At 47.3% G+C, this 13,731-nt stretch overlaps 1 protein-coding gene across 3 annotated transcripts in view; it reads right to left on the bottom strand.

Moving 5' to 3' along the window:
- The window catches only part of roraa (RAR-related orphan receptor A, paralog a), a 146,505-nt gene that overhangs the window by 6,173 nt on the left and 126,601 nt on the right, over positions 1-13,731 (bottom strand). For all 3 annotated transcript variants that reach the window (XM_057051583.1, XM_057051584.1, XM_057051585.1), the window contains 8 exons: positions 6,149-6,234; positions 4,689-4,830; positions 3,316-3,711; positions 2,663-2,784; positions 2,447-2,579; positions 1,409-1,516; positions 583-693; positions 328-440 (listed from right to left, as the gene is read on the bottom strand). In XM_057051583.1, coding sequence (XP_056907563.1) covers positions 328-440; positions 583-693; positions 1,409-1,516; positions 2,447-2,579; positions 2,663-2,784; positions 3,316-3,711; positions 4,689-4,830; positions 6,149-6,234 — 1,211 coding nt within the window. The remainder of the gene's footprint in view (positions 1-327; positions 441-582; positions 694-1,408; positions 1,517-2,446; positions 2,580-2,662; positions 2,785-3,315; positions 3,712-4,688; positions 4,831-6,148; positions 6,235-13,731) is intronic.

Raw genomic sequence — 13,731 nt, 5'->3', positions numbered from 1 at the left:
GAGAGAGAAAGAAAGAAAAGAGACAGGTGGTTTAGATTCACTGGGAAGCAAGGATGTGGAGTAATGGCAGAGAGGAACACTCCTGCTTTCAGTGTTCCCTCTCACACTGTAGCAAGCACACTGGGAAATATTGACATGAATGCTAAGGCACGAGGACGAGCCGCTTTAGATTACAGAACCGGCACAATTGATAACTCACCACGTGTGTGAAGGAAATCCGAACGTATGAATGCTCCTGATCAATACGCTGCTAGAATAACTGTTGACCACTTGGATTGTGGTCAGGATAATTAGGAAACTCCGGCAGCCTTAGCTTCACATGCATACCTTTGTGAGTATACCATCCTCTCTGTGGTTCTTCTGCAGGACGTGTTGGAGAGCAAGCTGGATCTTCTGCTGGAGCTTCTCCACCTTCACCTTCTCCTGGAGCCAGGATCGGTCTGTAAATGATCACACATTTTCTGACATTAATAAGAGGCGTAATGAGACAGCGCCATTAAACTGGAGGGAGCAGCCTTTGTTGTGGTGAATGTGCATCTGCCTCCCCCCACCTCCTCCCTCTGAGCCGTGACTGACACCTACCAGCAGACATCAACACAAAGGCAGAGAACAGGGCGATCTCATCCTCAGACAGGTGCATAGAACACAAGTTTTTCCCAAACTCGAAGACGGAGCTGATCAAGTCGTCACAGCCTGCCACAGCAAAGGACACAGAGAGAGGGCTTAGGATGAGGAAAAACCAAAGAACAACATTCCCTCTTGATCTTTATTGGGAGAGAGGCACGCGGGGAGGGGAGACGGAGGGGAAGGAACGAAAAAGAGAAGCATGCTGACAGCACATGGGAGCATCTTAAGCAAAACAGGCAATGCTTTTACTGAGTTTTCCCTCCCAGACGAGTCACTTTTGGCAGTTGGGTGGCGTTACGCAAACCAAAATGAGGTCACTATTGAGGCTTTTAGTTAAATCAATTATCGAGGATGGAACGAGACAGGCGAATGCTGCAGCAGCTCGGAGAGCCCATCACTCTGCCTCCCCCACAGTGGACCCTTCTGAGCAGGACGCACAGGACATGAAGCTGCGACGGACGCGCGGGCTTACTCACTTTCGGCAAACGGATTTCAGCAGTTTTATCGCCACTCTGGGATGCGTTTACATTGCTTTATTTATTTTTTATCAAACGGTCGAAAATCCGCGGCAGCGAGTATCGTTAATGTCGCAGCAGTCAATAACAACTGTTATTTGCTTTTTTGCGCGAGATGTTCTGTGCCTTCAGCGCTACGTGGAACACACTAGCACGCTCTAATTTTGGCTATTACACCAGAAAAATAAAACAAGACTGTAAAAAAATGCACAGAGAAACACCCAAATGCAGTTGCGTGCGAGCAGACAGGTGCATTTTGCACTTACCTAATGACTTGAACACATCAGGTCCAGCGTACTTTCCATCAAAATAGACTGTGTTGTTTTGCGAGTCAAAGGCACGACACATTCTGACAAACACGACTTCCAAAGATCCTGCACAGACAGACAGGAACAAGATGTTGAATCCCAGCTTACTTTCTTTTTCTTTTCTAACCCCCCCTAACAGTTACACATCAGTCAGGGATGCAAAACAAGATGGTGCTTTGTGCAATTCTTCTACAACACAAGTAACTCAACCGCTTTGAAAGGAAACCAGCCTACAGAGAGGGGAAAACATGTGCAGGTGATGATATCGTGAGCGGAAGAGGCTATTCTCTAACAATAAGTGGTGTCTCATTCTGTGGTGGCAGCACCTATTTGTTCAATCTTTATTTAGCGAGATCGGTGAGGGATTCTTATTCCGATCCCATAATTTGTAAGTCTCTGTGGGACTGGATAAGAGGATCAAGACATGTAACAGGAGCCATTACTCCCTCCGAGGAAGATGCCGCAGTTTCACAATGTCATGTCTGACAAGGGAGTCTTTGTTTCATCAGTCATAATAATGTAAACACAGCTCAATAAAGAGACCCAGGAGAGGTGTGTTTGTTTGTTTGTTTGCTACGTCTGCTGTGGGACTGTGCATAAACATTTGTATTTGCGGCACACCTTCATATAGGTGACAGTGACCCACGGTAGCATTCGGTATTTGGCGTAATAAGCCTCATTAATGGGAACAGTCAGATCGCTTGTGTCCGGGGCAACAAAAGGAAAAGTCTCAGCTAGCCCTGCCTTATTGTCCACCCCTGTGACGTACAGTAGAGTGTATAATGAAATGAGAAAAGAGAGGGACAGATAGAAGAGAGGGTGGGGTCTCGTCTCTGCGACTCTGTCTGTGCGTGTGAAGAAGAGGTCTTTGTGCAGTCAGGTCAGCTACGCCTTTGTGACAATGCCAGAGGGAGGGTGGGTGGGTGGGCGGGGCGGTGGTGGTGGTGGTGCTGGGTGAGTTTGACGGCAGCGGGCCATGTTGACAGGCTGTCATACCTGCTTTCAGCAGCACTATCTGATCATTCTGACACAGCTCCATGAAGCCGTCGATGCGCTTGGCGAACTCCACCACATACTGAATGGCCTCTGTTATTTTGATAGCGCACAGCTGCCACATGACTTCCCGGGGCTAGGAGCAGACAGGACAGAGGACGCTTTAAAATACACGACTGTTCCATTAGCAGCGTAGGGGGGCGAGAGCCGTCGAGGTACCTTGCTCTGGTAGCTCTCCACCTCCTCCTGCAGGAAGGCCTGCCAGGTCATCTGCTGCAGCTCCTCCCTCAGATACTGACACGTCTCCATGTGCGACTTGGAGATGTTCTGGGCCAGGTGCTCTGCAGAACAACACAGTTGAGGAGGGAATGTAAATTAAAGGAGTGACAGTGATTGCAGATTTTATTGCTGGGATCCAAACAGAGACGCTGTGTTTCTGTCCGAGAAAAGCCTTGTTGACATTTCCTTTAACCGCCTGCAGGAAACTCATAACTAGTTATGACATAAATGCGTAGCGCGGGAGGAAGGGGGGGGGACGTGTTACTCACTGAAACAAAGGTCACGTTTTCTCGGCGAGAAATATTGAGAATAAGAATTAAAATGGTTTTGAAAACACATCTGTTAAAACGAGTTCCTAGACACAGGGGAGCCTAAAAAAATGATTTCCCCAGATGCCTGCCCTGCTGGATCCTGATTGGCCCTAATTAATGGAAACTAATTACAAAAAAGAGGCTCTTTTAATGAGTGTTGAAGATGAGTCTCCAACCTCCCGCTATTTTAAGCAACCTTTGTGTCGTTTGCCCCACGGTTGAGTTGTCCCCCCTCCTCCTGTCTCTCCTCTCGTCTCCCCTTGTCTCCCTCCTGCTCCGTACCTAGTTCAGCCATAGACACGGTGGGGGAGGTTTCTCCATTGGTGAAGGAGCAGTAGGGGAAAAAGCCGGAGCCGGGGGCAAAGTCGCAGATGGGTTCCGGCTTGATGCCATTGATATCTAGGCCTGACTGGTCGGGAGATGGCTGGATGTCCAGGTAGAAGCTGCTGACCGCCGAGTCTGGTTTGCTGCCATCAGGGGTGTGGCCGTCCATGTAGCCGCTGAGGTCGTCGTGCAACTCAGTGAGGCCATTGGCTGAGAGGCCGTAGCTAGGTGTGAGCGGCTCCGCCTCTCCAGGCTGCTGTTGATGGTCACGCTGCTGTTGCTGCAGCCTGTGCTTCTGGACCTCGGCGTAGAGGCTGTCTCTCTGCTTCTTGGACATGCGGCCAAACTTCACAGCTGTAATCAGGAGGAGACATAGCTATCAAAATATACGTCTGTTGCTCTCGTGGCATCTAGCTTTTCTGTCTGAACACAATCTTGCATATAGGTGATTTGGAAGCATTGAAATACAAGGATTAACCTGGTGATTTCATGCCAAAATCCTTTCAAGAGAAACAAAATGGCTGAAATGAGGACATACCAACCCCATCTACTCTCAAAATGTGTTGCTAACAAACAGGACAAAATGCTGATTTCAGGAAAATCGGTAATCACAGATGTTGTTGCCCCCCCCCCCCCAAAAAAGAACAGATTCCAAAGGGCAGCGGAAAAGTAGGGAAGTGAGTAAGAGTTTTCCAACCACACAAGGATGAGACATATTCTGCTGCTGCCTCCTGTTTCAAGGTTTCCAGACTAAACAGAGCTGAGAAGAAGACTCCGTGGCCATGACGCCAGGGGCCTGACGGTATGTCACTCGTCAGAGTGTGAGCGCGTGGCTGCACCCGGTGGAAAGCGAGAGCGGCGACACCGAGGAGAGTGTGGGCAGATGGGCTCCGGTGTACGGAGTGAAGAGTCACCTTCATCCGTCCAGAGTGTGTTATACACACGCATGTGAGAATGTGTGTGATAACATGAAGGAATTTGAAACGTGCTAATGTTGTGAGCTAATTAACAATCATTCAAATGTACTGATTTTAGTGAAGTACAATGAGCTGTGCTAACATTAAGGTGTGCTCTGCATATGTATTTCCTTGCTCCTCCAGCATCTGATATATAGTTATTGACTGTTTTTCCCAGAAAATAATCCGGTTAAATGTAAACAGTGCAGCAAAAATAGTAAAGATGTCAGTATTAGTACGGATCTGGGAGACCACGAGCCCATCCCCGAAGGCCTGTTTCTGCAGAAGGGTTTCTCGCCCGCACAGGTTCTCAAAGCAGGACTCGCCCGCCGCCGTCTCCATTCCACCCTGTTGCATCCATCAACAGGCACTTACCATCTCGTGACATGCCCACCGCCAGGCACTTCTGCAGCCGGCAGTGCTGGCAGCGGTTGCGGCTGGTGCGGTCTATCAGGCAGTTCTTCTGACGGGGGCAGGAGTAAGCTGCATTGCTCTGCTGACTCCTCCTGAAGAAGCCCTACAAGGTAAGAAGGGGAGGGGGAGAGGTCACACATACACCTTGTTACTGGAGAAATCACTAGTGGGCGGAGGATTATTTTGGTCCTGGGAAATCAACTCAATAGTGTCCACAGACGTCATTTCTGATTGATTTATTTCCTTTTTAAGCCTGCTATCTTTATTCAGCTGGCACACTGGTTAGATAACGACACTTCTGTGCGTATCCCTTGCTGTTACTGCAACCATTCACAGAATGTTGTTGTTCCCAAATGTATGTGCAGCAGTAGGGTGGCGTGTTTGGGTGGGACTGATAACAGTGGATGGTATTTTCCTTCGGCTGGGTTATTAGTGTTGATTAATGCAGTACTGGCGCGCACACCACTAAAGGATTGCGAGCGCACACCGACTGGATTCCTCATCCTTTGACTTAATGAATTGATTCCAGCACATCATTAACATGCCCCACTCTACTGCTCCATACACATATGTCTTAATTAGCTGCTCATTGGCTGTTTAATTACAAGAAAACAGCTGACAGCTGCCAAGTTTCTTTATAATGGAAGCCATTATGGAAACAGGCTATAACTGCCAGTGACAAGCAGCACTCTTTAATAACGCTGTGATTTATGGTCCAAACTTTTGTGCTTGTGCGTATTATTAAAGGGCTCGCCGCCTTGGACTAATTAGCAATCATTAAAGACAGATTTCAGCAGTTTATTCTTTAGTGTTTTGTTCCTTGCAGCTCCTCCGTAAGAAGGAAGGGAGCACTGGGAAGACTAGCACGCACACATGCATGCACACACACACACACACACACACACACACACACACACACACACACACACATGGGCAAACAGTAAAGGTGAAGGCTGGCTGAGGAATGCTAATGATGTGCCTGGTGACAAGCGCAGGGACAAGAATACACCCTAAGCACAAAATTCCCTTCAACGTGAATGGCTGGCGCATTTGAAACAGTACAAAAGGCGGCTTCAATTGAAGCAACACTGTAGCAAACAGCCAACAATCTGCTATAATTCAAAGCCCTCTCCTTTTGATCATTTTATTTCAAGAAGAAGAGGCTGCAGCAGACACACAGAAAGAAAACAGCAAAAGATTTGTCCCTGGGAGGGAAAGGAGGAACAAGAGAGAGAAATGACTTTGTCCTACTAATTGTTGTTATCTGTGATATCCTCCATGGTCCTTGACCACTTTAAAGAGTGTGGTTTGTGTTTACACTGCCAGCAACATTTCTTAAACTTTCATTATTTTCTCCATCTTCCCGTCTCAGCGCTCCTGTCCTTCAAACTCACACAACGGTTTGGTCTCTTGGTCCTTACCTTACAGCCTTCGCATGTTATCACTCCGTAATGGATGCCTGATGATTTGTCTCCACAGATCTTGCAGGGAATAATTTCGATTTGAGCTGCGGAGAAAATAAAAATAAAATACATTTTTTTTAAAAAAGTATTGATGTCACGAGTCACCGAACTAGCATAGATCCATGTTGGTACATGAAAGAGCACAGTGCTTCTGAAAACATCTCATCCAGTGTCTTTTGAATTGCATCCACTGAGCATTAGTAGAACATTCACAAACTTACATGCACTGTGTGTGTGTGTGTGTGTGTGTGTGTGTGTGTGTGTGTGTGTGTCTGTGTGTGTGTGTGTGTGTAGGCTTGGAGGCCATTTCAAACCCACAAGCAGCTAATATAAACACGGTTTCAATTTCCATAATAAACACAACTTACCGTACATAAGCTCCTAATACACCAAAATACCACTGATGCCAACTTTGTACATTAGTGACAAGTCATCTAACCGCATGTTGCTGGAAAAGGCATCTTCATAATAACCCCACATTCCCAAACTAGAAGAACTCAGTGCTAAACAGGCTGCCGGCACACGGAATTGTAACGTGCTCCGTGCACTGGATGGAGCGGTGACAGTGAATGTGTTTAATGGAGGCTTTGCTGAGGCGTGTGGTTGTTGACAGGCCTGCGATTCACCTGCCATAAAACAGAGCCAGGGAGGACAGGCCTCATCTACTGTTGGACTTCTCTTTAGGAGTGGAGACATCAGAGAGGCAGAACTCGCCACTGATGCCATGCCCCCCCCACCCCCCCCACCTCTGTCTTACCCCCATACTCTTCCCCTCCAGAGATCTCTATCTCGCAGCCATCCACATTGCCGTGCCAGTCCCACTGTCCCAGTAGTGTGCAGCTCCAGACAAACTATGTTATCTGATCCAAGTTGAGGAAAGATAACCAGGGGATATTTTCTCACGATGTAATATTCTTCTCTAAGCAGCCACGCTGCCAGCCAATCGGAGGGCCTCAAGCTGCAACAGCACAAACTTAAACCAATTAAGGGAAAAACATCAGAATTCCCCCTCAATAATATGCAAAAAGAGACATAATAATTTAAAGAAGCTGTGGTATTTTCACTATGTCAAAGCGTTACATCAGACTCTCCCCTCTAGCCAGGCCTTGTGCCTCTTCCCGAGAAGCTTCTGATATCCCTCGCACACCTTTACAAGAAACCCCTTTAAACTAGTTTGATCACATCAAATGTAATTTTTTTTACAAGGGTTCAATACAAGATCCTTGCCCATTTTAATCATCTGCCTCGGAGCTTGTAATGTGTCATGTGGATAATGTCCTTGTCCCTGAGGCATGCCCTGGAGAGGCCCTCACCACACAGCCGCTAATCCACTAACCCCCCAGCAACACTCTATTCATTTAGGAATCTGAGTCTGTTCGCCTTCCTCGGCTGGAGTCAACAAAACTGGCCATGTTTACATGGAATTAGCCTGATTTGAGAAAAAAAAAAAAAGAGCAAAATGAAGGGAAAGAACATGCGCGATTGCTTCTCCATAGAAAACCTCCCGTGATTTGTGGCACCTGGTCGGCCTGGATTAGGCTTTGACGGCCCAACGGAGAGGGTTAATTTATAATTAATCTTTTTTCGTACTGTGCATGGTTGCTTGTTATTTTGGTTAGGTCTATTTCCATATGAGAGCGTTCTATTGTTTGTTTTTGTGTTCTCCCTGCATGGGCGCAGTGTGTTTCAACTCCTTTAGCATTTTCAGCCTCATTACTTACATAATTTGTTCTGACACGCACTCACAACAACTGAAGTGTGCTGTAATTATGACTAGCTGTGGTTATGCTAAACCCCAAGACTGTAGGGATGCGCCCCGGCCATTGGATGGCAGTGTAGAGCCATGGCTATGGTTGTCTTACCAACTTAAGCCAAGATTCCACCCACCCTCTTCCAGCCCACAGGCTTTTGGCTCTGAGCTCCAGCCTCTGATATCTTCAGGCTTAGGCTGCTGCTAGCATCCCCACCCCCACAGCAAAGCTGTAAGATGCCTTCATCTCTCCTGAAGAAGGGGAGCTGGCTGGGAGCTTGCTCAGGCCCGACAGGGGCTGTGCAACATCAGGTGAAAGCAGTGGGAGTGGAGACGTTGCGGGGGGTGCCAGGACAAACAGGGTGCATGTGTACAGATGCATTCCTCACAGTCTTATCTCCAGCAGGATGTCCCTGAGTGCGCAAAGCCTGGGCAACTAACACCCTCTCACTCACCACCGCGCGTCCCTGGATGCACCGGCTGAGACAGGCTCTGCTGTGCCTTTTATGAGAGCAGACCGCAATCTAAACACACACCTAGTCCTTCTTTCCATGTTGTCTGATTGGTAAAAGAGAACAGATGACACAATGGAAATGACCAACACCACAAAATTACTGACAGCATCAGCCTCGGTCGATATTTGTATAAATCTGTATGGCTGTTTAGACTTGACTGACTAGTCATTTGGGCCCTTAAGCTGTACTTAAACAGAACGATTTAAAAAGAATTCACACAGGAGAGTCACTCAAACAAAACGACCTTCTCTTATAAGCACTCCCAATCTGGCAGTCAATATCTATTGACACGAACTGCGGCGCTAACTGCCTCTTGGTGTGAAACAGCAGCTGCTGGCTCGCTTAAGCTTGACCGGAGCGCCGCTACTGATCCCATTCACTCTGCCTGCCTGCCTCCCCGCCTGATGGCTCCTCTGCCAGCCAGCCTTCTCGGCTCTGTTTACAACATCAAAGCCAGGCGCGCTCAGACAGGCGGCCATGCTAAAGCCCATCCCAGCAGCCTGCCGCTCTTCTCAGCACTGAGAGATGGCCCGTGCACGCGGGCCACTTCAAAGACACCTGCTGAGACGCCAAGACTGCACGCCAATCACAGCGCAGCACCATCGCTCCGCGCAGATAACCGCCGGGATCGGACTGAGGCCTCCACTTCCTGTATACGCCATTGCCACCTGGCGTGGGTGTCTTTGACAATAGCCACGGCGAGGATAGAAGACAGCGGGGCTGAATGTTGAAGCTCGCTCTTTGTCTGTCTGTGGTCGAGCAGTTCAAGGACACGGATTCACCACACTGGCGGGCCCTTTGAGGGGATGACGTGTCACTCACAGCACATGTACAATGGGGCAGTGAGGCCACTGCATGTTCACCCAGTGCCCTTCACCACAGTCCGAAGGCGTCACTATAAAAGCAGCATATTCAGCAGGAGCTGCAAGTCTGAGCAATTCTTCATTTTAACTGTTAACAAGCAGTCGAAAAATGTCCTGCAGATTTTATCATTCACATAATTCAGGAAATTCAATCAAATTTAGTATTTTTAAAACATGAAGCTGTGGTTGTCACACATTTAATGGAAAAGACGACGACTGCAGAGCCCTTTGAATCTGTGCTAATCTTTTAAATAAGTGCGCGTCTTACCCTCCTCCTCCAGTCAGTAATCTTTGAATTTGTTTTTCATACATTACTCTGGTCTACATGTTTTTGATATTGTGTGATGAAAATAAAATCGAAAATCTCAGAGGGACGTGCAAACATGAAAAAAAAAATCACCAATCAAAATCTCTTGGCTGTTCCCTCTGAACCCTTGGACTACTGACATAACATTGACGGATTAAGATTATCCCCTACATTACAGACCCATGCCCAGGCCAGACTCATAATGCGGAGGGCTTAACCCATTACTCGATTGGACCATTAAATCGTCCACCCGCGGCCCGATGATTAATAAGAGATGTGAACAAAAAATAAGGTCCGAAATCGGGGATTCTCTAACATGTCAGTGTGCATCAATCTGTTTTCCTTTTCCCAGTAAAATCATTTCGAACATAAACATGCAAAGCAGATTGAGGAGGAAAACTGCATCTCTGTGGAAGGGAATGTGTGAGAGAGTGCGTTATGTCAGTATGGGTGTGTGTCTGTGTGTGCGTGGGTTGTGTTGTGCTGACAGCTGTCAATGACGGAGTGACGTAAGCCACTGGGCCCGTGTCAGAGATTATGTAAGGAACTGGACAGAGCAAAGCATTATGAGCAGATTCTTGCACCATTTGACAAACAGTGCTAAAATATTCTCATTTTCTAATATGCTGCAGCAAACAGGAACCGGTTCTGAGCTGCGTGTTGGCTCTCGGGACGGAGGAAGGGTGGCATATTCACTTCGCCATGCAAGCACGGCGAGCCACGGTGCTGAAATAGTACATCACTAATGCTCCTGCAGCCTGTGCAGCCGTTCATTCTGCTACACTAGCTTCCCGTTTGGTGCCAGAGATCAGCTGTCATCTGATAAAAAGAAGGAAAAAACTGTAAGAGATAATCTTTAAAGTCTGATGTAAGAGACAACAGAGCTGTTTCATTCTCCGTTGTGGTGAAGTTGCATGGCAAATTAATTTGGTTTTTTATAAATTTGTGTAGCTGGATAAAGGTTATTTGAATGTCAGTGGCTAAAGGACAGTAGCACCAGCTTGCACGGAATGAACAGTCGAAATGTGTTGATGGCGCGTTTCCATTTCCGTCCTAATGGCATTTGCTGGATTGTAGTACGAAGAAAAGTCACAGCAGCGCACACCAGTCACCTGAAGACCAAAAAACCTATAAATCATTGCTTCCATTCTACCTCTAAAAATGCTGAAGTCACCAGAAACACTCCGACCAGAGGGATTACAGCGAGGAAACACGTAATTGACGCATTTTGACGTCTCTCTGCTGCTTGTTGTTAATTCTCCTGCTATCATTTAGCCGCCTAAGCTGCGATCCTACTTCCGGAGAGACCGGCTCTGTATGAACAGATGTTTTTCCCTATTGAAAAGACAGTCACTTTAAGCCTCCCTCCATTATTCCTTCTGCGGTGGTGGTGATTTTGCTAAAGCTCAGGTCTGGGCCCGTTGCTGTGGGCTGCTTTTTCCGAGGAACTCATGCGTGCGTCTCCGTGTTTGTTTGTGTGTGAGGTCTATTAATATTTCAACGCTGCCCAGCTCCAGATGCCTGTACGACACAGCGGTGCTGCTCTCCTCATGTCTCTCCCTGTATTTGCTTGACTGTTTTATTGAAGTGCATTCTGACACCATCGATGAGGGGGAAGCGGGAGGAGAGGATGTATTCCCAAACTGCAACAGAAGACATCTTTCTCGCTGTCTCGTTCTCCATCAGTAATTTGGGCACTAATTTATGTGCTGTTGTGGCAAAGATTGACGAGCTTCCTGACTGGGAGCGCGCAGACCGGCACTCTGGGGGGAAACAACAAAAGCCCGGGTTTACCGAGCAGATGAGCACCATGAAGGGTAGCATGTGTGCGCCGTTCCTCTCCCCTCCTGTCGCCAGCCTCACCTGAGCTTCCCATCTTTCTCCCCATCGCCTCTTTCCTTCTTTTATCCATCTTTCCCTGCCCAACCATCCCCCAGCATCTCGTCTGTGTTGGGAATGACAAGCGAAGTTGTGCCTGAGTGCTGGGGACCGGAGGGCACACCCCTTCTGTCTATGCAAGTGCGTTGATGCGAGTGCACGTGCGCCGGGAGCGAGAGAGGCGCACAGTGTTTACTCTGATGGCAAAATACAATCTGTAGACAGCGCTCACTTATGCATTCTCCATAGTTAGTCATGACAGAGAAGGCCAGGAGAGCTGAGATGGGGGGAAAGGCATCTGTGTCACAAATATTTACTAGGTTTGTCAAACTGGACGCTTCAGAAATGCGACTGTCTTTTAGAATGGCAGCAAGAAGACACAGTTTGCAAGCATTGCTGAGTCAGAGGGGCACACACACAATGTGTTCTTTACTCATGAATTGCACAGAAAATCACTGGCAAGCACTAAACCTAAAGCAAGCAAACAAACAAACAAAAAATAACAGGCTGAAATCGCACTGGGCGATCCGCCTGACTGGGGGAGAAGATGTTCTTTTGCATTAAAAGGTCCGGCTGGGGTCCGTGGGATTCTCCTAAACTCATGTTCGGACAAGTCGATGCATGGAGGCAGATTTTAAAACTTAAAACCCCTCTCGGCGTATTCAAGCCCCCTCGCCGAAGGACAGCCTTGTTGTCTCCTTTAGCAAAAACACCCAAAGTTATAAATAATGAATCCTTCAAAACATTCACAGCAATTACATGCAGAAACCTTTACATAACAACAAAGGGCCTTGTTCCATTGCACCAGGGGATTTGTGGCAGCCACACTGGCCAACTTCCTCCCTCCTGTAATTGCTGTATTAGCATGCAATCCTGTAAGACAACCAGGATTCTTACTGTGGGTTTGTGAGTGGGAAATTTCTACTGTTTCTACACAAAGACATCAAATGTTACATCTATTCAACTTCCTGCATCGGGTTTTTGCCAGAGGGGGAGAAAGAAGCACAAGAGCGTTTTATGTGCGCATTTTAGACACTCGCAAAAATGCACATTTGGATGGATCTGTGGGGGGGCGGAAAAGAGAGGCGTGGTTAGAGGTCAAGTCAAGCTGCTGCTCAGGGTCAGTGGGCCGTGGACAGGCAGCCAGGGCACACATGGAGAGCAGGCTGAATAGTTCAGCTGACAGTAATTGTCCCTCTGTGGTCTCCTTAGAAAAACATGCTTCCAGACAAGGCGGACTGGCTGCAGGGGCCAGATACCAATCATGATCTTGATTTGCTCCATCGAAGAGGGAAGCTCGGCATAAGCCTGCTGTTATGGCCCGAGTCACGGTTTCCACTCTGGTGCTGACATCAGCTGAAGCCAAGCCCAAATGGCGTTTGATGTCAACACACTGACAGCAGCGCCATCACACAAAAACCAAGGATGTGTTTATGGCACTTAATAATTATTCAAAAAGAGAGGTGCTGTATTTTCAACAATGCACCCACGTGACAGGGTTCCCGCCCCATGAATGAGACAAACACCTCCACGATCCACCCCTCGACACATGCATTTAATAAACAGCCTTGCAGGGGTGGAATTTCCATGGGCGTTTATATCTAACATCTGGGTGTAACAGGATAGTTTACAGAAATAAATTAAATGCTCACTCATTGACTCATGGGCAGAGATTCAAAAAGCACTTTCAGAGATTCAGGCAGTCAAATCCATTTTTATCTACTAGTTCTATTATTTTGACACATAATTGATGATTTTTTTTAAATCTCCCCGTGGCTTATAGGCTAAGATTACCTATCTATTAATAACATTTTGCTTTTTGAACATCGCTTCCTTTTGCCCAAATGAAATTTAACAGGTAATTAAGGAATTCAAACATTTAATTTTGAACCCTATGACAATGCTGCCAAAATTATCTTCCAGGAGTGTTGTGTAGTGATGCAGTGGACAAAAACAAGGACTCCAGTAGGAGCCGGGATAAAAGAACACCTTCTTACTGTTTGATGACAATGTGCTAAACAATTGTTACAGCGAATCTGCGTTGATAAAAGTCAGCTCCCTGAACATTTGCATTTTTGTCTGACTGTAATGGAGTCTTGAATGTTAGTTCCGACGCCACGCGCCACCTGCGTTTCACGAGCGGCGGACGCTTTTCAGACTCAGCCCAGCCATCCTGCTTGAAGGTCTCCAGTTTTCCAGCAGCTGTAAAAGGAGCAGGCAAGGACGCG

This window comes from Takifugu flavidus, chromosome 13 (assembly GCF_003711565.1).
Source record: "Takifugu flavidus isolate HTHZ2018 chromosome 13, ASM371156v2, whole genome shotgun sequence".
NCBI lineage: Eukaryota > Metazoa > Chordata > Actinopteri > Tetraodontiformes > Tetraodontidae > Takifugu > Takifugu flavidus.
The sequence above is the reverse complement of the archived record's forward strand: the minus strand, read 5'-3'. Positions and strand labels throughout refer to the sequence as shown.